This window comes from Mustela nivalis, assembly GCF_964662115.1.
Source record: "Mustela nivalis genome assembly, chromosome: 11".
NCBI classification, from domain to species: Eukaryota; Metazoa; Chordata; class Mammalia; order Carnivora; family Mustelidae; genus Mustela; species Mustela nivalis.
This window is the reverse complement of record NC_139030.1, coordinates 33,339,836-33,363,815: the sequence shown is the minus strand read 5'-3', so window position 1 is coordinate 33,363,815 and position 23,980 is coordinate 33,339,836. Positions and strand designations below refer to the sequence as shown.

The window sequence follows — 23,980 nt, the reverse complement described above, 5'->3', positions numbered from 1 at the left end:
AACCATACACTGCAGTCTAAGAAGCTAAAGCATAAATTACCAGGATTTTTTTTTTTAAGCTGTAGTTTTTCTCCAACTCCATCTCCCTTCAAAGCTTTTTTTTTTTTTTTTAAATTTGACAGAGAGAGAGCACAAAGCCATGGGGGGGTGGAGGGGTGGGGGGGTGACAGGCAGAGGGAGAGGGAGAAGCAGGCTCCCCACCGAGCAGGGAGGCTGATCCAGGACTCCAGGATCATGATCTGAGCAGAAGGCAGACGCTGAACTGACTGAGCCACCCAGATGCCCACAAAGTTTTTTTTTTTTTTAAGTGAGAAAAGGAATACAAAAGACAAAAGACAACTACAAACCTTTTTCCTTAAAGTATTATGTTGCAGTGGATTCTGTTCTCACACATACATTTTTTTCCCTTCAGCTCTGTTGGATTTATTTTCCAATATTCAGTTCACATCAAGGATGGGTATTCATGGACTGAAAATGTAATAAATATTGATACACCTAGAAACACCTAAAAGAATTGCTGTAAATGTAGTTGGTACCGATCTGATAAGGGTGGTACTAAGCTCAGAAGACAACTGAGTGAATCTCAATCTGCTGCTTTCCTAATGTTTATACAACCAACTAAAGCCAGGCGAAAGCACGGGGGAGAAGCTATAACGCACAAAGCTCTTTAAATAGCTTTTCTGGGTGACACTGAACTGTTGGCACTGGTTCATTAGAAAGAATAAGTGGGATGTGACTATTGTTAAGGGAGATGGGCCGGAAATCCTGATTAGCCTGATTGCCCTGTGTGTGGTTCTACTGTCTCACATGACTCCATAGCAAAAGCCTCCTTTTCTTGCTTCAAGGTCGCTTATGTAAGAGCATTTTCTCACTTAAAATCAATAGCACCTAATATTCTGATTTGAGCAAACCAGTTGCAGAAGAAATTTATGAAGTCAGAGGGGGAAATCGGAGTACTTGACATTAAAAAATTGCTCATATTTTAGTTGTGATAATATTATTGAGGTTCTAAAAGAGAACTGATCATATATATATATGGGAGATATATATATATATATATATCATACACGCACATGTATGTGTGTGTTTGTGTGTGTGTGATAGGTTAGGGATAAAATAATGTGAGATTTCACTTTAAAACAATCAGGTAATTTAGAGAGGAAAGTTTAGTAGAAGAAGATACAAAAAATAAAATTGGTCATTTGTTAATACTTAAACTGGTTGATAGGTTCGTGAGGTACATTTTGTTATTATTTCTACTTGGTGCATGTTTGGAATTTTATACAATAAGTTTCTTAAAAGAGTACCTAATAATCAGAGGCACTGGGAGGGGCACTCTTTCTAGGGCTTTTTTGTGAGGGTTATTTGATGCCTTTTCAACTTACCACTCACTGCCCAGAAGATATCACAGGCCATTCAAGATTAGCACCAAGAAGAAAGAGTGCACCCACCCTATTTTTCTTTAAGACTACAATCTTGGCCTCTATCTTTTTCTGCCTGAGAGACAGAGTTAGCTTTTGATCACTTCCAGGAAACAACATCCTTTGGGATATTGAAACTGACAAGAGACAGCCTACAAAATCGTATGGTTTCCATTAGAAGTCTAAAGGCATTGCCGTGTTCTGGCTTTACGGGTTAACAGTGCATGACAGAGCACATACTCTTGGTAAGAATCTAATTTAGTTCAGGTATGAAGGGATGCCTTATGAGAAAAACTGGCAGCAATTCCAGCTGGTAGGCAAAGAAGTGAGAGTATAAAACAGGACAATTTACCATCTCTGAACTGCTCTCTCTCAAAAAGCTATGGCTGCCTTAAAATCTTCTATATCCTATTACCCAGCAATCCCAATTCTGGAGAATGTATTCTAAAACAACAATCAATCAAGTGCACAAAAAGATGTGTGCACCAATGTTTATCACACTCTGTTTATACAGAAAGAAAAACAAGCAGAAACAGCTAAATGTCTAACATTAGGAAATGGTTAAAGTATTGGTTAGATATATAATAGAATTATATGCAGCCTCTAAAAATGCTGATATCCCAAGTATACCATTAAGCAAAACAGTGGGTTTCAAAACAGATTTTTACAAAATCCTATCTTTGGTTTAAAACAAAGTATGGCATTTTATAGAATGGAAAGATTCTGAGATATACAATGAACGTTAACGATAGTATTTCCTGGTTCATAAAATTAAAAAAGTGTTTTTTACACCTTCTTCTTGCTTTTCTGCATGATCTGAGTATTTTTGCAATGAACATGAAATATGTCAGAACGCTGAAAAAGCTATTTCATTTGAGACAGTAACAATAAAACCACGAAGATGTCCAAGGTAAGAAAAACAAATTACCAGGGCTGGCGAGGGGTCAAGGTAAAAACCCAAGCAAATAACTCCAGACTGTATCATCTAACAGCCTAGGATGATCATTCTTTCCAAAGACATCTGGTCCTGAACATCTCCTCTGTTTCAGGCACTGTTCCAGTCCTTGGAGATGTTTAAAAATGGCACACATTTCCTTCCTTCAAAGGATTTTCAGTTTTCTTGAAAGAAAGGACCTATATACCCAAATAAATGAAACACAGTGCTGGGAGAGGTCAATCAGGAGCTATCCATGGATAAGGGGAGCACAGGAGGGAGTGTCTAATTCTGGCCAGGGCTGAGGGGCAAAAGGGCTGGTCAGAAAAATTCTCAGGGGAGGCACTAATGGGATGAGACCCTGAAAGCGAATGGATGCTTGCCATTTAGCTACACTTTGAGGACAGCTGTTCCAGGCATGTGGGGTGTAAGCAGCTGGGGTAGGGTGGGGACACTTAGCAGCCTAATCATTTGGGGAACAGAAGCATAGCTGGAACATGGGGTGACGGGGTGAGGTCAGGAAGTCAGGCAGGCCCCAAATACAGAAGGTCTTGAATGCCCCCACCGAATCATCTGGGTTTCAGCTGACAAAGGCTCTCTCCTTGACCAAACTTTAGTCAGGCTCCTCTGAGCCCTCCTCTCAACTGGGCCTTGACCTTAAACTTCCGTGTCTGTCCCTGCAGAGTCCAGTGTTAGCAAGAAACCTGCTAGGGCAGTTTAGAGAAAGATTCCCCCCACCCTCAATATCTCAGCACCCTTGATTACCTTGGTACTTAGATCTCGACACCTGGATATCTGGCCTGCCTTCAGCAAGAATCCTGTTCGGTCAGTTTAGCAAGAACTCCCCTCCCCCTGATGCCTCCTTTAAGAGCTGTCCATTCATCTACCTCCCCACCCCCACAACCTAGCTCCCCTGGTATCTTGAGTTGAGCCTCACTTGTCTCCCCAATTCTGATAGCATTGACACCTATCACAATAATCTTCCTTCCTATTTTTCCAAGTGTCAGAATAATTTTTCCCCCCCACAACCTGAGGGTACCAGGAGAGCTGAGAGGGATCTGAGCTTTCCCAAGATTAGTCACTCTGACAAGAGCCCAGAGAAGTAACCACTGGTGGGTCTTATAAAGCGGACAGTTTCTGAATGCCCGCTCTATACCAGGCACTGTGCACAGCACTCTGTATGCATTCACTCTTCTGACCATCACAATAACCCTACAAGATGGACAATGGTATTAGCCCTATTGCACAGACCAGGAGGCTGAAACTTTAACAGTCTGTCCAAGTCCACGCAACTAAAAGGTACAGAGCAGGGAGATGGTCCTGGGCTGTCTAACTTATGCCAACCACTGTGAGGAATCTGAAACTCCATGTTCTCCCACACTTTCTGCGTGATTTCCCACGCTTTCTGCGCTACCACACATGCAACAAGTCAGTCCCTTGCTGAAAGGAACTTGGTTGGTGTGCAGCAAATGGGTTAAAGGAGGAGCTTTCTCAGCCACAAAAAGAGGACCTTGTAAATAACCCAAGAGAAATAAGGTGAAATTGGATCTGTCAATGGGACTAGTTTTTCTTAACTCAAGAAAAATCATTAGGGAGCAGGTAATTCTGTTTTTGCTTGTTTAATAAGTAGACACAGGTGAGAAATCTGAGGCAGGGACCAAAGGGAACCCAGAGGTGGGGGAGGTTTCCTATTTTAAATGGGGAAGAAAAGCCAAGAATGGAAAACATTGTCATTAAATAAGGGAGTTGGGCCAGACTAGCACAGGTGGAGGCAGAGGGAAATCCCCAGTGATAACCCAAGTTATTTAAGGTAATGCAGAAATCGGTGTTTATGGAGACCTGATTCCACACGCCAAACAAGAGAAGAAGGAAGCCGCAATCAAGGTACATTGACTAAGCAACGAAACAACTACAGGGAAGGAGGCAGGGACCCATAAACACACACACACACACACACACACACACACACACACACACTCTTTCTTATAAATGATCACTGCAAATAAAAGGATCATCTTACATAGTCTGTAAATAAACAGACAGTGAGCTCTACCTTCATGGGTGGATAGGAATTTCACAAATGAGATGAAAAAAGAGGCTCCTCCAAGCAGGAGAAGAGAGTGAACAAAAGCCTAAGAAACGGGAGTACAAATGGTTTCCAGGGGCTAGAGTTAAGGGCAATAATTTTGGGAGGCAAAGCTGTTCCTGAAAAGTGAGAAAATTACAAGGCCGATAGGAAACATGGGGGGTAATTAGCATTTACTGAGCATTTTCTCTGTGCTAGATAGACCACTTCCTTTCATTTCATTCTAATGGCTCTGTAAGATAAGTAATTATATCTCCATTTTAAATATGATCAAACTGAGGCCAAGAAAAGCTTAACAACTTGAAAAACAGCCCCACAGCTAGCTAGTGAAACTGCATTCAGTTCTGTCCGACTCTCCCTGCCGCCTCTACCAACCCCAATCATTTAGGAAGTACCGACTGTGTGCTCACCTTGAACATAGAGTGGCCTCAGGGGCCCATATAGCGACTCTCTTGTGTTCACTCATCCCAGGGATTCAGAGCGTATGTTTACTGGAAACCACTAGTTCATTTTCAAGTGGTATAAACATCTCTGAACTTAGGGCACAGAAGTATGAAGGACTGATCTATCTCAACTACTGAACACTACTATTAGTATTCACTTAGACACAGTGACTGAATAAACTCTTTAAAATCCTGTTTGGGGTCCCTCGGTGGCTCAGTTGGTTAAGCACCTGCCTTTAGCTCAGGTCATGATCCCAGAGTCCTGGGATCAAGCCCCGTGTCCGGCTCCCTCCTCAGTGGGGAGTCTGCTTCTTTCTCTGCCCCTGCCCTGCTCTCCCTGCTTTGTCCCTGCTCTGTCCCTGCTCTCATGCTCTCTCTCTCTCAAATAAATAAATAAATAAACCTTTTAAATAAATAAAATCCTGGCTTAAAATATTACTTTTAGGAAGGAATACAAAATGGTACGACCACTCTGAAAAATCATTGGGCAGTTTCTTAGAGTTAATCATATAGTTAAATATGACTGATATAATCTTAGGTATTTACCCAAGAGAAATAAAAATTTACCCTCACACAAAAACCTAAATGCGGGGGACTTGGGTGCCTCAGTTGTTAAGCATCTGCCTTTGGCTCAGGTCATGATCCTAGGGTCCTGGGACAGAGCCCTGCTCAGCAGGGAGCATGCTTCTCCTCTTCCATTTCTCCTGCTTGTGTTCCCTCTCTTGCCCTGTCTCTCTGTCAAATAATATCTTTTAAAAACTATCTTTAAAAAAACAAATCTTAAATGCAAAGACCTACGGCAGTTTTATTCAGCATCAGTCCAAGCTGGAAACAACCCAAAAGCCCTTCACTGGGAGAATGGATAAACAAACTGTGTTATATCCATTTAACAGAGTACCACTAAGCAATAAAAAGAAATACACCATTGAAACATGCAACAACAACACAACTCTCTAAGAGTTCTTAAGTAGAAGAACCCAGACTCAAAAAGATCTTTAATATGTGTTTCCATTTTCATGACAGTCTAGAAAAAGATTATAGAGAGGAAGAGGAAGTGGATGTCAGGGGTTAAGAGACAGGAGAAAGTTTGACTACAGAAGGGTAGCATGAGGGCTTTGGTGGGAACATAAACAAAACTTTAATATCTTGAGTATGCTGGTGTGTGGTAGGCAGAATAATGGCCTCAAAAGATGTTCATACTCTAATTGCTCGAATCTGTGAATAGGCGAATGTTACAGGGTAAAAGGGACTTTGCAGATGTAATTAAGGTTGCTAATCAGATGACCTTAAAATGCAGAGATGTTCGCAGATTATCTGGGTGGGCTCATAGTAATCAGATAGGCCCTTAAAAGAGGAAGGGGGAGGCAGGAAAGTCAGGAAGACAGACATGCCATGGAAGTTGCAGGGGAGATGTGAACCATGAGAGGGACCAACCTATTGCTGGTTTTTAAGATGACAAGGGGGCCACGTGACTAGGACCTCGCAGTGGACTCTAGAATCTGAGAACAGCCAGGCCTGACAGCCAGCAAGGAAACAGGACCTCACTCCTACAACCATAAGGATTCTGCCACCAACCTGAATGAGCAAAGAAGTGGATTTGCCCCTAGAACAGAACATGGCCCTGCCATGTAGCTTGGCCTTGACCTTAGAGACTCTAAACAGAGAAACTAGTAGCTCTGATGGATTCTGATCTACAGAAACTGTGTGATAATTAACTTGCATAGTTTTAAGCCTTTAATCTGTAATTATGTTACAACAGCAAAAGAAAACTAACAGAGCATAGCAACACGACTCTGTACTTCTCAAAGCCCCAAGGATAGAACTATATCCTCAAAAAAGTGATTTTACTCCATATAAATTTAAAATGAAAACTGCTTAATATTCTTGGTTTTAGAGACCATTACTATGGACAAAAAGAAAAAAATTAGCCATATTTCTTCACTTCTTTAGTCTTTAACTCCACAGTAACTCTAACTTGGAATGAGGCTTTGGTCCTGGTTCTTTCTTGCCCATTCACTGCCCACAACTAATCTAAGTTCCTGCAGAATGAGGCCACCTTCTATGCCACTGACTAGCTCGGGGCTCATGGCTGATGTCAAATAGGTCAGAACTTACTGCTTCCCTAGGACTCTGAAGAAGAGGAAAGCCCCAAATGAGGAAACATAAGTATCAAGGTCTATTTCAAAGAACCTTACTGGGAACTCTCCAAGACAGAGTTTATATCAATACAGATAGATCAAAACCAATAGTCAGAGCCTTAAGTAATGGCTGACTCACCAGGACTTTAAGCAGCCAACAGGGGAAGGGGGGTTGGCGGGTGAGAGGGTGTACTTCGAGATATGCTATAAATCCAATATTATTCCTCTGAAGAATTCATTTATGTGGAGTCCCTTTCTAATCACTAGACCATCCCCACCCTCCACTTCTAGCTCACCACCACTGTCGATAGCTTTTTAAATTTTTAACAAAGCTGAAGGTAGTGCTTTCCCAATTTTCTTATGATATTCTGCTGTCTTACCAGGGCTGCTCAAAGGAATAGCACTTCTCTTTAAAACTGGTTTTTTACCTATTCCCTGAAGCCTAGAGCCAATTAACAGCCCACAAAATAAGTTAAATATACCAAAGTGAAGATTTCTAGATTCAACAAAGAGATCAATAAATACTTATTAAGTGCTTTCTGTGGGCAAGGCCCTGGGAAGTACAAAGAAGCAAAATACAGATGGTCAGTATCTCTATACATGGCTTACAATGTCATTAGACATATGATAAAACTAATAACAATCTAAGACAACAAAGTTACAAGATCATATACAAAATATTGCCATAGGAGTTCAAAGTGGGAAGAGACTGTGGCTGGGGTGCTCAGAGAAAGGAAGCTTTGTATAGGAGCTGGGGGGGGGAAGGGGGGGGATGCAAGAGTGGAAGAGGTGATTCCTGCAAGACAGGACATTTTCTTAAACAGACAAATCTAGAAACTCCACCTGCATAATCTCTCTTAACATACATCTCCATAAAAATTGAACAGAACTTTAAAGAAAAAAAAAATGACTGTGGTTTAAAAAAAGAGAGAGAGAGAATTTTGGGATTCTGAATGTAGACTAACGGCTACTCCCCAGAAATTCGTTTTTTACATGTATCTGTTAGGAGTGAAGATGACTGACATTTCTGGATGGTTCTGGCCTTCTTTGGTCATCCCCACAATCTGCACTTCTACAAGCAAGGAAAGAAATGCTCACCTAAGGCAGTCTCCACCTGCAACTGAACCAGCCATGTGGGCTAATTGCAACTGAACCGACGTGGGAACCATTCCACTCAGTGTACAAAACATGATAAGAGCTGCTAGAATGGTCCTTTCCTTTGGTTACACTTTATTATTTTGGAAAAGAATGGTCCTAGCACAATCCCAATATCTTCAGCATCTGACAGTCTTCTGTTCTGTGTGTACTTTCACCAAAAAATGTATAAAACAATGTTCACAGCAGCTTTGTCTATATTAACCCCGAACTGGAAACTAACTAAAGGTCTACCAACAGTTGATGGACGAACAAACTGTGGTACGTTCATACAATGGGGTACTACAGAACAAAGAGGATAACAAACTTGCTACACACCACAACATGGATGAATTTGACAAGCATGATGCTGACTACAAGAAGCCACACACGAAAGCAAACATACTATAGGGTTTTATGTATATCAGGTTTATTTAAAAAAAAAAAAAAGCTAATTTATAGCATCAGAAGTTAAAAGAGTGGTTACCCTAAAGGAGAAGCAGCTAGTGACTGGGAGGGATCCTAATGGGACTTCTGGGGTCCCCAAAATGTCTGTTTTGGTCTGACCAGTGGTTACAAGGCAGTGGTTACTTATAAGAGCTTTATAAGCTGTACCCTATGAAAACACTTTTCTATATGAATGCTTTATTTCAATAAATAAACTTCTTAAAGAAAATTCAAAACTGTTGTATTAAAGGATTATAGTGAGATAATCAAAATTTTCACTTTACGGTTGAAGAGTTACATGCATATTCACATCCACAATTTTTTGTTGAAATTACTTATAGTCACTTATAGTGACTTTGTTATAATGTACTTAGTCAGTATCATATGTATTCTTAAATGGGAAATAGGTATAGTTCTTAGGATCTCTGCCTTGCGCACAGATCAAAGAGGATTATTCTATTTCATTAGTCTTGATGTATCCCTCTTAGAAGAGTGAGAAAGAATAGGAAGAGGAGGAAGAGAAAAGGGGGGGAGGAGGAGGAGGAAGAAGAGGAAGATGAAAAGGAGGAAGAAGAAGGAGAAGAGAAGGAAGAGAGAAAAAAGGAGGAGGAGGAGAAGTGGAAGGAGAAGAAACAACAACTCCAGTCTTTTCTTTAAAACCTCTAGTGCTGCATAATTATTTGTTTAAAAAATTGTTACAAGGTAAGGGGCAGGGACTAGATGTCCCCAGTAACTCCCACTCTATCTAAACCACAGCTCAGGAAACAGCAAATCAGACTGTAGGCTGATCCCAGCTGAGAGGTGTAACCCAAACAAGCTTCTATCTGCCCCATGTGCTGGCTGCAGATCCCATATCTGCCATTAAGTATAGAATTCTCCTCCTCATCAATAACTGTGCATACACCTTCTCTTCAAATTAACACTAAGCGGAGAGAAAAGCCCTCTGTCCTACCCTCATAGGTCAGCTCTTGGAATAAATACCAATCCACATAGCATTTGGAGGTCAGGGTTTCCAGATGACTGTGAAAATGGGAAGGGGGAAAGAGGTGGTCATGGGGAGCTCCCTCTCTAAGGGAGGTATGAGATGAAGCTCCTGAGCAAAGGCCAGGGCCTCGCCTCCATTACCCTTTCCCTTTCGCCTGGGAACGACCGCCTACCGATTCTGCTAGCACCTGCTAGTCCCCCGGGGCCCTTCGCAGGGACTGCAGCACAACCTTGGTGAAGGAGGATACTGGGGTTGCTTGGGCCGGTAAACGTCAGCCTCTGGTGCTCAAGAAAGGCTTGGCAGACGCCGGCAGAGACCCTGGATCAACTGTCACCTGTCAATCACTTGACCTAAATACACCAGCGACTGGGGGAATCGGAGGGAGGGGGTTAGCCGGAGCATGCTCAGTAATCGGGATGACATCACTTAATCAATGCCAGGAACGGGAAGGCTGCATCAGCAGCCTCGAGCGGGCTGCCAGGAATATGTCAGCGGGGATCGGGAGGCTCCCATTAAGTCGGTCCCTCCCCACGCGGCTCGCATACAAAGAGGGCACCGTCAGCTACACACGCTGGGGACAACGGAGGGTGAAAGGGCGGGGGGGGGGGGGGGGAGCTGGTTTATTTCATTTGACACATTGCTTTAAGAACTAAAACCCAATGGTATTCCCTGCCCCCACCGGCAGCCCGGGCTGCAGAAAGGGAGCCAAGTGGGAGGAGGGGAAGAGGGGACGGAAGGAAAGGTTGGGGGGTTTGGGGGTGGGGGAAGGGGTTGACCCAACCACACAAAGTAACTTCTACTCCTGGCAGAGAGGGGCTATTTGGCTGCGCTCAGGGCCCCCTAGCCCCACAGATCTGGGCACACAGCCTACTCTCCATCCAGGGCGAGGAACATCCGAGGGGCTGTGGACACCAGGTCGCCGCACTGGGGAGGGGTCAGACCCGGAGACCACGTCCAGGGCAGCCTGGATTGAGAGGAAGCAGGAGACATACCAGGCCTTCCCGGGGACACCAAGGCCATCAGTTCCCTACATCCCCCGCCTTCTGCACGCAGGGCAAGGTGAAACGCCGCGGGGAGCCGCGTCTACACGGCGTGGGAGCTCCCAGCCGAGGCTAGGATTTTTCCAGTACCTTTTTTTCTTTTCCTTTTGCAAAGGTCGTGAGAAGAACAGGTAAAGTGCTCAATAAATCGAACTGATGCCTGCAATCATTTGTGGGGTGCAGAGATCCTACTTTAAGGGGAACCTGAGAACCCCGCTTGAGGGTAACGGGAGCACTCAACCCACGCGGCGTGGCCAAGCCGGGAACAATAGGCCCACGAGGGCCCCCACCCCGAGAACAATGGCGGCGCCGAACCCTTCCTCGCCCCCCACCTCTACTCTCGCCACCTGGGCCCGCCCTGCCGCCCCCAGTCGCCCCTCCACCGCCCGGGAGCGAACTACAGGGCGTGGGGGAGGGGGGTTCTCTTCAAGTCTATGGGAGAGGGCAACCCTGTGGGGGATGTCCGAAGGGGTGGCGAACACCTCTGCTGTCTGGGGCGTTTGGGAGCCCGGCTGCGGCGCGAAGCAGCAGGGAAGCCACACATCCCGGACACTTACCCCAATCACCACGGTCTCATCGCCTTTAAATTTGGGGATGAATTTGTCCCCTCGGAGAATCTCTGCTTCGTTGAGGGGCCGGAACCGACACATCACTTTGATGCTGCATTCGGCTGGATCCGCCATCTCGGCCGGCGGCAGGGAGGGGGAGCGGGGAAGGGTGGGGGGTCGGGGCTCAGCAGGACGAGGGAGGAGGCCACGAACCGCACCGCCTGCAGCCTCCAACGAAGCTTCTCAGCAGGTCATCGCGAACTCGGCGGGCTGGGCAGCTCGGGCCGCTCCCAGACCGGGCAGGTTTCTATAAGCCTCCGGCCCCTCGGGTCCTGCAGACTTGCCTTCCCTGGCCTGGCCCCGGCCGGGCGCGGCGCTCCGGGCCCACCTGCCCGCGACCACGCGGCCGGCGGACTAGGCGATGCGCAGGGAGCGAGCCTCGCCCGGCTCAGACCTCCCGGGCTCCTGCGCGCTCAGCCATCCTGCATCAGCACCAGCGCGCTCCGCCACCTCCCCGGCCCGCCCCTTCGCCCCGCCCACCTCCGTCTCGCCCCGGGATGGTGACGTCACTGCAGAGATCCGCCCCGCCCTCGCCCCGGCTCCAAGTGTGGAAGAATCCTGGGACTTGTAGTCTCTCCACTTGCTGGTGGAAGGACAAGGATGCTACTTACATTGGCTTTTGGGTACAACGGTAGTATCCCAGATGCCACCTCCGAAAGCCTATAGTTCTGGTCTGGCTGCCCAAGCCAAGAACAGGGTGGAGGTCATCTCCAGCATTCCCAGTTAAAATCTCTATATAAACCAGGTCTATATCCCCTCTTTACATGTTTTCATGATCTCCAAGGAAAAGCCTTAAATCAATGGCCAGCAGAAACGTTATAAAGTATTTTTTCTTTGCTGAACTGTTTTGTAAGAGTTGTGATGAAATTAAGGGAAAAAAGATTTGCATAAATATTTGAAGCCATCATTCCCTAAAATGCCTGCACATACCAGTTCACAACATATGTTAGATCAGGGACTGCTTTAATATCTGATGAAAGTTGAGGACATTTCCCATAACAAGAACCAAAAACAAATTTATACACACCCACAGATTTTTCATGCTATTTCATTGGATTTGGGGACAACAAAAGCCTGCCTGTGATTTTCAGGTTAAGAACCTCTTAATTACTATTCATAATAGTGAGGTTTACAGAACTTCTGTCTAATGCCAAACTAGAACCTGTAGAATAAGCAGAATATATACAGGATCAAGTTCTAAAGTCCTTTGCATAGTATAAAACCCATGATCAGATTTTTGTCTACTTGCTGGTCTCATCTCCTACACTTCTTGTCGTAATGTTTATACATTGACAAACTACTTGTGTCTTCCACCATTCACCGATTTCTGTGCTTGTTCTGATATTTTGTGTAGCCATTTGCTCTCTAGGAGTCATCCATTCATGCCTATTACTAAGTAAGCATATTAAATAGGGTTCGTAGAGTAAAAACTAATAGAGTAAAAACAACTGGGGCTACCATGGAAAAAGGAGAATTTATCAGAAGAATCCAGATTATCTTGCTTATTCAAAAAATGATTAAACAATGGAGCCAGGGAACAGGCAGGCTACCAACACACACTCTCTCTATCTCTTGTCCCTGTTTCCTCTTTGTATTGGCCTCGTTCTCTCTCACTCAAGATCCCTCCAAATGTCAGGAAACCCACCTGCCAAAAGTCCCTGGGATTCATTCTTCAATATCTACCACTAGATAAGGATAGATGTCTGCTTGGTTTGGGTTTGGAGAAAAAAAAAAAAAAAAAAAAAACTAGGGAAAGCCTATGATTGGCATGGGCTTAGGTGTCTAGCCCTAGATGACTCAATCAGAGTGAAGAACTTTGCAAGATCTTTGAGGAATACCATAGTGGGAAGGTCCCAAAAGAAGAGGGAAGTCATTCCCAGAAAAAGAACATGGTGCTGGGCTGGCTAAACCATTAGATGTCCACTCTCCCTTTCTAGTGCTACCTTTTCCTCTTTGATTCAGCTCAACCCTCCTTCCTTAGGAAGGCTTCTCTGACTTACTAAATGCCCACAAAGGGTAGGTGTCCTCCTTCTTCTACTCCTAATCTCCTATGCACATCTCTATCTCTACATCCTCATGGGCAATGATATCTGCCTCATCTTTATGTCTCTAGCATCTAGTACATAGTAGTGCGTGTTGTATAAGTAATCCAACCTAGAAAGAAGTGCTACCTGAGTAAGTAAACAGCCCGACCACTTACTAGATGTGAGACCCAAGGAAAGGTATTTAAATCCCTTAAGACTCCATTTTATCTCTGTAATTGGAATAATAATCATCTCATAGAGGTTTTGAGGGAATTAAAAGAAATAATACTTTTGAAGCATGTAGCATGGTGCCTGACGTGCACATAGTACAAACCCTTGAATGTTAGTGGTGGTGGTGGTGGTTGTTGCTGTTGTGTGTTGAACAAATGGTGGTAAAACAAAAGCGTTACTTAGTTAATTTAAGGAATACATCTGTTGATTTAATGCAAGTACACCTGGGAATACAGTTTTTCTGCCTAGCTGCGAAGACAGACCTACTAAAACAAACTTTCATAAGCCATTATGAGCAGCACCAATTTGATTTCCTGTCCTCAGATGCAGGGAAAGTAGCTTAAAAAAAGGCCCAAGCACCAAATTCTCATCATTTTAGTAGTTCTCAGGCTCTGACTCAGACATCTACTATCTTTAGCAGTCACCTTCATGATATACTGGAGAGGTCAGCCCAATCCCCAGTTTCCCCAAACCCACAGAGGATTACCAGACCCTTATGCACATGGATAACCTGGATGGAAAGACATGTGTGCCTCTGGATTCATTATTCATTTATTCATTCATCTATCTATTCATCAACTATTAACTTAGCAAATGACATTTGCTACCACAAAATATATAAAGTTAGGTTTATTAAATGAACTCTTTACCAGAGGGTTAATAAAGGGGGTACCTGATGGCTCAGTTGGTTGAACATACAGTTCTTGGTTTCAGTACAGGTCATGACCTCAAGGTTGTGAGATAGAGCCCGACAACAGGCTCCACACTCAGCAGGGAGCTTGTTTGAGATTTTCTCTCTCCCTCTGCTCCTTCTACTACTCATTCTCTTTTTCTCAAAGTAAATTAATTAATTTTAAAAGAAGGTTTGATAAAGACTTCTCCCACCCCCTCCTGCCCAACTGCAACTTGAGTGGAAGTTACAAAATAAATCATTACCCTCAAGAAGCATAGAAACAAGTTAGATATCCTGGGTAGACAGCTCAGTGGTGGCTAAAAAGGAATAATCAAAGGGATGGAGGTTAAAAAAAAAAAAGGAGGTGGACTAGGCACGATTGAAAAATCCTAGGGAAAGTCTATGATTGGCCCGCACTTTAAAATACCCAAACACAGGGGTGCCTGGGTGGCTCAGTGGGTTAAAGCCTGGGATCAAGCCCCGAGTTGGGCTCTCTGCTCAGCAGGGAGCCTGCTTTCTCCTCTCTCTGCCTGTCTCTCTGCCTACTTGTGATCTCTGTCTGTCAAATAAATAAATAAAATCTTTTAAAAAAATACCCAAACACAGAAAACAAAAGAGAAAGTAGATAAACTGAACAACATCAAAATGATACACTTTTATATATCAAAGGATACTATTAACAGAGTGAAAAGGCAACTCACAAAATGGAAGAAGATATTTGTAAATCATATACTGATTAAGGGATATCCAGAATATATAAAGAACTACCACAAATCAACCATAAAAGAAAATCTGACTTTAAAAGGGGCAAAGGACGTTAATAGGTATTTCTCCAAAGAAAATATACAAATGGCCAATAAGCACAGAAAAAGATGTTCAATGTCACTAATCTTAGAGAAACGCAAATCAAAACCACAATGAGATATCACATCACATCCATTAGAGAGGCTATTATAGACCACCACCAACAAACACAGAAAATAAGTGTTGAAGAAGATGTGGAGAAATCAAAACTGTTGTGCACTGTTGGTGGGAACATAAAATGGTGCAGACACTATGGAACTCCTCAAAAAATTAAAAATAGATTAACAGATGATCCTAATTCTACTTCTGCATATATATTCCAAAGAATTGAAATCAAGGACTCAGATATTTGTACACCCATGTTCATAGCAACATTATTCTCATTAACTAAAATGTGGAAGCAAGCCAAGTATACATCTATGGATGAATGAATAAATACAATATGGTATATACATACAATATAATGTTTTTCAGACTTAAGAATAAATTCTGACATATGCTACAATATGTATGAGCCTTGAGGAAATTGTGTTAAGGGAAATAAGAAAGTCACAAGAAGATAAATATCTATTATCTATCATGCCACTTAGAGGATTCAAATTTATAGAGAGAAAGTAGAATGGTAGTTGCCAGGGGCATGAGAGGAGGGGGAATGGGGAGTTATTATTTAACAAGTATGGAGTTTTAGTTTGGGGAAAAAAAATGTTCTGGAGATTGATAGCAGTAATGATTGCATAACAATGTGAAGGTACCTAATACCACTGAACTGTACACTTAATAATAGTTAAAATGGCAAATTTAATGCTATAAAATATGTATTTTTTATTGTGGTATATTTTACCATAGTTTTTTTTTTTAATTTTTTAAAGATTTTTTTTTGAATTTATTTGACAGAGAGAGGGATGACAAGTAGGCAGAGAGGCAGGCAGAGAGACAGAGGGGAAAGCAGGCTCCCTGCTTCCGAGCAGAGAGCCTGATGCGGGACTTGATTCCAGGACTCTGAGATCATGACCTGATCTGAAGGCAGAGGCTTAACCCACTGAGCCACTCAGGCATCCCTATTTTACCACAGTTTTAAAAAGATAGAAACCCTTATGTAGGGTTGGTAGGAAAGTAAATTGGTGCAACCATTATGGAAAACAGGATGGAGGTTCTTCAAAAAATAATTTTTAATGGAGCAACCATATCATCCAGCAATCCCCCTTCTGGGTATTTATCCAAAGGAAATGAAATCACTGTCTCAAAGAGATGTATGCACTCCTATGCTCATTGCAGCATTATTTATAATAGCCAGGATAGGGAAATAACTCAAGTGGCCATCAAGAAATGAATGGCTAGGGGGCACCTGGGTGGCTCAGGGGTTAAGTCTCTGCCTTTGGCTCATGTCATGATCTCAGGGTCCCAGGATCGAGCCCTGCATCGGGATCCCCGCTTCCCCTTCTCTCTCTCTGCCTGCCTCTCTGTCTGCCTCTCTGCATACTTGTGATCTCTGTCTGTCAAATAAATAAATAAAATCTTAAAAAAAAAAAGAAATGAATGGATAAAGAACCCACATACACACACACGTGAGTGAATATTAACACACGTGAGTGAATATTATTCAGCCATAAAAATATACTGCCATTCGCAACAACATGAATGGACCTTGATGGCATTATGCCACGTAAAATAAGTCAGGCAGAGAAAGATGGCTACGATATGATCTCACTTATATGTAGAAACTAAACAAACAAACAAAAACGAACTCACAGACACAGTGAACAAGTTGGTGGTTGCCAGGGGCATGGGGTAGGGGTGGGGGAATTGGAAGATGGGAGCCAAAAGTACAAACTTCCAGTTATAAGATAAGTAAGTCCTAGGGATGTTATGTACAGCATGGTAATGATAGTTAACGATACTGTGTTGCATATTTGAAAGTTGCCAAGAGAATAGAGCTCTCCTCACAAGAAAAAAATTTGTCATTATGTATGGGAACATAGGTTAACTAAACTCATTGTGGGGATCACTCCACAATATATACATATATCAAGTCATTAAGCTGTGCATCTGAAATTAATACAACATGTCAATTGTATCTCAATTTTTTTTTAAGATTTTATTTATTTATTTGTCATAGAGAGAGAAGCGAGAGCAAGCACAGGCAGACAGAGTGGCAGGCAGAGGCAGAGGGAGAAGCAGGCTCCCCGCCAAGCAAGGAGCCCGATGTGGGACTCGATCCCAGGACGCTGGGATCATGACCTGAGCCGAAGGCAGCCGCTTAACCAACTGAGCCACCCAGGCGTCCCTGTATCTCAATTTTTAAAAACCTATAACATCAAAAGAACAAGAAATTGACCTTTGAAAACCTTCCTGAATATCTCTGCTTTGGCACCTAAGCACTTGCTGCCTTGCAATGATGTTTCTGTTATTGTCTGGTACCATTCTCCAGTGCTTTCCATTTCACAGCTCTTTCTGTTAAATGTCTTGAGTGTGTCTTGCACCTGTATCTATGTAATGGGGACCATGCATTACTTACATGCTTGATAGACCATTTCTGAATGATCAATTCATGTCCATCATGATCATGATAATGGCAAGGACTAATGAATTGAATATATGAACCTGAAAATAAGTTGCCTTGTAGATGGAGCCTTGGGCTCAGGACCTACATTTTTCATTCCTGTTCTGCTGCTAATGAGTTCTATAACTTTGGAAAATGTATTCAGCTTCTCTGAATGAATTTTTTTTTATTCCATCTGTTGAAATGGCGCTAAAAATATTATCTATTCTGGATAAGTGAGAATTAAAAGAGAGATCTGTGAGAAAATGGTTTGGAAGTAAAGTCTGGGAGAGATTGTGAAGAGATTGGGGGAATCACCCCTCCCAAGAAAACATGAGAAAAAGGGGAAAAAATGTATCGATTAATATAAAGTTAATCATTCCAAGGCTTGGCATGATGCCAGGCACAAAGTAGCAACTCAATAAATGTTTTTCATGCAGTCATACATTATTCATTCATCATTCATAAATAGGAATTTCCAGGGCATTAACCAGCTGCCTTCAGCTCAGGCCCTGATCCCAGGGTGCAAGGATCAAGCCCCTCATCTTGCTCCCTGCTCAGCAGGAAACCTGTTCTCCCTCTCCCTCTCCCACTCCCCCTGCTTGTGTTCCCTCTCTCACTGTCTCTCTCTCTGTCAAATAAATAAATAAGATCTTTTTAATGAATGATCAAAAATATGAATTTCCCATTATAGAAATGAATCCACCAAGGACCCTAGTGAATGAGTCATTTCTGCAAGGGAATGATTAAGTCTGGCTGCCCTGATGTTGGCTCCTGCTTCAATTAACAGGTGTGGAATGCTTGTCTAGAACAGTACCCACCCCACACCTCTCTCTCCTGAGCCGGCAAGGTCTTCCCCAAGCAGAGATTTATGGGTCCTTGGAAGGCAGTTAGCCAACTCACTGGGTAGCACAGGGTAAGGGCTTCAAACAGATTGGAAGTTCCCTAACCACATTTTCATCCAGTGCCTCCACCAGCAACACTTGCATGGCCTTCAAACATCACTGCTGAGATAAAACAGAGAGTGGGTCATTCAGGCAATGATGAACAGTCTTGCTTTGACTTGCCGGAGCCTGTAGAAATCAAGGCTGGAAGCACTGAATTCTCCCCGACACTCCCATTGTCTCCTGAGTTATCAGGATCTTTTTGTGAGAACGCTGCTTCTCTCTACTCAGCTCACTCCTAGAGAGCAGTTTCCATCAGTTTCTACTGCCAGTAAGAAGTGTAAATTGAAGCAATTATCTGGATTGTTCAAGGAAAAAAAAAGCTTCAGAAATGCTTCTGCCTGAGTGATCTAGGTAATTGCTTCAATTTTCACATCAGCTCCCGTCTTCCGGCAGTCACTAGGGTAGCCATTTAACTCAAACCCTGGGGTCTGCTGGTCCCCGTGTGGGTTTAATCATTTCTGATTGCCCAGGCCCTGCTTCATTCCTATAAGTACAAAAAATACCTGGCCACAGTGAAGATTAAAAACCAAATGAACAGATGAAAATATTTTTAAAGATGTTGAAAAAAATCCCTTGAAAACCTGTGAAATTCGTCTATCGGCATAGAATAGAATATCTGGATGTCTTTTAAGATACAGCACCTCAGTTCAAGATGTCCAGGTAACCCAGCTCAGTGGGGAAGAAGCAAAGGCTGTCACCTCCCTTTAACACGGCATTAGCTGATCTGAGGGAGGAAGCCCGCTCTCTGTCTAGCGGACGCATCAACTGAGATTTATTGTATTAGATTCTACTTTTAGTATTAATTCTTACAGAAAAAAATTCAGGGCTTTGGACGAATAAAATGCAAAACCACTTATTCTAAGGAGGGAGAGGAGATGAGAAAGAAAAGCTAAATTCTGTGTCTTGGGGGTGGGAGTGCCCACAGGTGGGCACTGGCAATCCCAGAGCGGAATGCAGGCTCCAAGCACCAGGCCCTGATTAGGAGCCGAGCCTCAGGAGGTGAGGGACATGGACACCCTGCCTTTTTGAGAGCTACCTCAGCACAATCCCGGTGTGGCCTGTGGGTTGGCAACGTCCCCTTCTTCCAGCAATTGTGCCGAAGTACATTCTCGCCCCATCTGGAGACAGAATTCCACACTTCCTCTCGCACATCTACTCCCAGGAAAGCATGAAGAAGTATTGTACACTTTGCTCAAAATGTCCGAGGACTCACAGATGAGGATTTCTATTACATACCCCATGGGGACCTACTTAAAAATCAACAGAGACTTCATATCTTCAAAATACCATGTCCACTGTGCACCACAGAGGGTCCCTTTCCTTCCTGACACCCATGTGATTCTTCGCTCCTGGCCCTGACTTCTCACGCCCAGCTCATATCCAGTGACAGAGCCAATCCATGGTGTTCCAGCTCTGTCCCAGGTTTGTAATACCAAACTCATCGCAATGCTCAGCAAAGCACAAGGGACTCCTCTAGTCAGCAGCTGATCCTCCTCAGACACTGTGGGAAAGAGGAATAAATATAAACATGTTCTGTAACCCACAGTGAAGAAATACAGCAGCACCCTCTGTAAGCAGTGTCTTGGAAACATGTTAAAGACACCTGAGATTTCCAAGGTTGATGTGGTTCCCTATAGAGGTCCTCCTTTACTTTTTGAGGTAGTAAATGAGATGCGGGGGGGGGGGGGTCCATAAAGGTCAAAGAAATAGTATCCAAAGAGAAGAAGTCTTTTTTTTCCCCCAGCAATTGTGTTAGTTATCACTGTGTAACAAATCACCCCCAAACCTAAAAGCTTAAAACATTTGTTATTTCACAGTGAGTCAGGCATCTGGGCATCACTTAGCCGAGCACTGTGGCCCAGGTTTTTTCTCTAATACAGCCAGGGTTATAACCATCTCAAGGCTCAACTAGGAAAGGATCCACTTCCAAGCTTGCTCTTGTGGTTTTTGGTAGAATTCCACTCCTCACTGACCGTTGGCTACCCTTAGCTCCTTGTCATGTAAACCTCCCAAGAGCAAAAGGCATCAACAGAACAAGTGAGAGAGAACAAAACAATAGGGCTCTCAGTTTTGTTCTGTTTTGTTTTAAAGCTTTACTTATGTATTTTTTTTTTAAAGATTTTATTTATTTATTTGACAGAGAGAGATCCCAGGAGACAGAGAGGCAGGCAGAGAGAGAGAGAGGGAAGCAGGCTCCCTGCTGAGCAGAGAGCCCAATGCGGGACTTGATCCCAGGACCCCGAGATCACGACCTGAGCTGAAGGCAGCAGCTTAACCCACTGAGCCACCCAGGTTCCCCAGCTTTACTTATGTATTTTGAAGAGGGAGTGTGTGCACAGGCTCCTGAGCAGGGGGAGGGACAGAGGGAGAGGGGAGGTAGACTCCCTACTAAATGCAGAACCCTATTCAGGGCTGTATTCCACCACCTAGAGATCATGACCTAAGCTCCTGAGCTCCTAAGCTCAACCAATTACACAACCAGGTGCCCCCAATATCACAGTTTTTTATAGCTTAATCTTATCCATTCCTTTTGTCATGCTTCATTGATTAGATGCAAACCACTGGTCCAGCACACTTTCAAAAGGAAAGTATTCCACATAGGTGTGACTATCAGGAGGCATAGATCAATGGGGCCATTTTAGAAGGTTTAACAACCAATAAATAATTAACTGTCACTTACTAATCACTTATACTGAAACCGGGCAGAGAGTAGAATCAAGCAATACAACTTTGGAAACAGATCTTTCTCTCAAAAAGAGTTTCATTCTAGGGGCGCCTGGGTGGCTCAGTGGGTTGAGCCGCTGCCTTCGGCTCGGGTCATGATCCCAGGGTCCTGGGATCGAGTCCCACATCGGGCTCTCTGCTCAGCGGGGAGCCTGCTTCCCTCTCTCTCTGCCTGCCTCTCCATCTACTTGTGATTTCTCTCTGTCAAATAAATAAATAAAATCTTAAAAAAAAAAAAGAGTTTCATTCTAGGTGGGAGATAAGATATACAGTGATTAAAAGAAAAATAACAACCATTCTAAGGCAAGAAAAAAAAAAACACAAAAAGCAAAAACAAAAAAAAAAACCCTGAGATAGCTATCATCAAAGGAAAAAAGCAATACATTAAATTTCACAAAAATACAAAATCGTAGGGGCACCTGGGTGGCTCAGTCAGTTAAGCATCTGCCTTCAGCTTAGGTCATGATCCCAGGGTCCTGGGATCAAGCCCTGCATCGGGCTGCCTGCTCAGGGGGAACCTGCTTCACTCTCTCCCTCTGCTGCTCCTCCTGCTTGTGCTCACTCTCTCACACACTCTCTCTGTCTCTCTCTGTCAGATAAACAAATAAAATCCTTTAAAAAAATATAAGATCCTATACCTCAAACATCATATACAATAATAAAATAAAACAATCCACTAAGGAAGTGTTTTGCAACATATAAGACAAAGAGTCAGTATCGTTAATAAAGAATTCTTATAAATCAATGGGACAGTCGTAGTGCACAATAGAAAACCTAGCCCAGAACATAAAAACTCAATATACAAAAGAATTACAAATTATCTGTAAATGCATGAAAAATTGTTCCACCTCATTAGTAACCAAAATAATGTCTATTACACTGACAAAGTTACAAAGAGTAATAACCTGCAATTTTGTAATATATACAGAGAAGGTAACCTTCTCTTACCCTACTGGTACAAAGGTAGATGTGTTTAATTTTTCTGGGAGGCTAACATGAAACAAACCCTGAAAAAATGGACAGGTACAGACTTCCCACTAAAGTAACAGTGTTAGCAGACATGAAAGCACTTGTACCTTTAGGGAACAGGAAGTGCGAAATGGGATGGAGATATCTGGGGACTAAAACTGGAAGGCGAGTTTGTGCCAAATCATCGAGAGCTTGGACAACAGATCATGGTGTCTGAGTGGTGTTCAACCGGTAGTGGGAAGTCACTGGAAGTTTTTAAGTGGGAGAGTCATGTGATATAAGAAGAGTTCTAAGCCCAGTTGGAGACATCAACGAGACAGGAATCTAGAGATAAAATTGGACAGACTCATCTCTCTCTCTATAGGATCTCTGCTCCTCCCGCTCTGGCTTCACTGTCCAGTAGATCCAAATAGACACCCTTCTTACTGAATGGAAACTTGGGTGACTAGCTCTAGCCTTTTAGACTCCTTTGATCTCAGACATCTGAAGCCTATCAGCATGAGCCAGAGGGAGAGAGATATCGCCTCCCATCAGGCATGGAACCAGACACACACCACAAAGGGCAGCAATGGAAGTACATAATCGAGGGTGTGTCACTGAGGATTTCTAGGGTTGCAAGCGACAGAAGTTTGCTTGAGTTAGCTCAAGCAAAAGTAGAAAAGGAATTAATTGTAATTCTTGACGAAGTAAGGCTGGACTGCAACTGGGCTCAGAAATAAACTAGAATCGAGGACTTGAATATTGTAAAGTTTTCTGTCTCGTCTTTGCTTCTTTCTGGGCACATGCTTTCTTCCTTTTCTCTTTGCCTACTGGGTTCTTTGGCTTCTCTAGGCTATATCACAGAATAGTCAGCTTGGCTAGCTCGAATGCTTATATATAAAACAAGCTGGAGAATTACAAAAGCTCTGTCTCTCTCAGCCCCAATATCAGTGTCTGGGGAAGGACTCTGATGGGTTCCGCTCAGGTAAGCTCCTCTGTTGGACAAATCAACTCAGCCGAAGGGCGACATCACGTTCAACAATCATGACTGTCAGAAGTAATCCCTTAACCAAGTGGACTGGGGTGGGGGTGGCTGAATAGGCAGGTCCCAGGAAGGGGGAAGCACTGGAAAAACACCATGGTGTTGGTTTCAACGGAACTTGGAGAGTAACAGAGGCCATGAGAGAGACATCATTTTGCCCCTACAGAATTGTTGCTGATACAGCAGTATTCAATACTGTACGCCCTCCATAATATCCTTCATTTCAGATTCAATTCTACCAGTCAAACGTCCCCACTTTCTGTTCCTCTCTGACCACTTCTCTCTCCCCCTCTCTCTCTCTCTCTCTCACACACACACACACACTCACACACTCGCAGAGACACAGAGAGACTACCTAATGACCGACAGTAAAATCCAGAGCTAACAGAGTCCTGAGATGGCCACCAGTAAACCTGCCACCATCAGTCTCTGCTTTGGGATGCCAGCTGACTCACTTGGTCCAGCAGCCCTGTAGATAGCTTATAGGTGGCTCTATTTTGTCCTTAAATGACCCATTTCCTTTTGAGAGAAGATGAACTGAACTAAAAAGAATTAACTGGATAAGATGCTTTAAACTGACCCAGAAAAGATATGAGTTTGACAGAGTACTTAAAAAAACCAACCCTGAAAACACTTAGTGAAGCTTCCAGGCTCTGCCAGTATAAACACATAGTTGTGAGCAGGGTGACAGCTTGAACCCATTTGGCAAATGATTCCCCAGCCCCATTTGAAGGACTTTTACTCCTACAATACACATGTTGGCAATTCAGCTTTTGAATCCGGATTAATGAAAATGAATTGAGTTTATGTTG

At 43.4% G+C, this 23,980-nt stretch overlaps 1 protein-coding gene across 1 annotated transcript in view; it reads right to left on the bottom strand.

Annotated features, from left to right (window-relative positions):
* The window catches only part of KIF5C (kinesin family member 5C), a 158,814-nt gene extending 147,105 nt beyond the window's left edge, over positions 1-11,709 (bottom strand). Inside the window, exon 1 of the mRNA XM_082690904.1 lies at positions 11,186-11,709. Within this exon, the coding sequence (XP_082547030.1) occupies positions 11,186-11,311 (126 nt within the window). The 5' untranslated portion in view covers positions 11,312-11,709. The remainder of the gene's footprint in view (positions 1-11,185) is intronic.
* Positions 11,710-23,980: the final 12,271 nt, after the last annotated feature.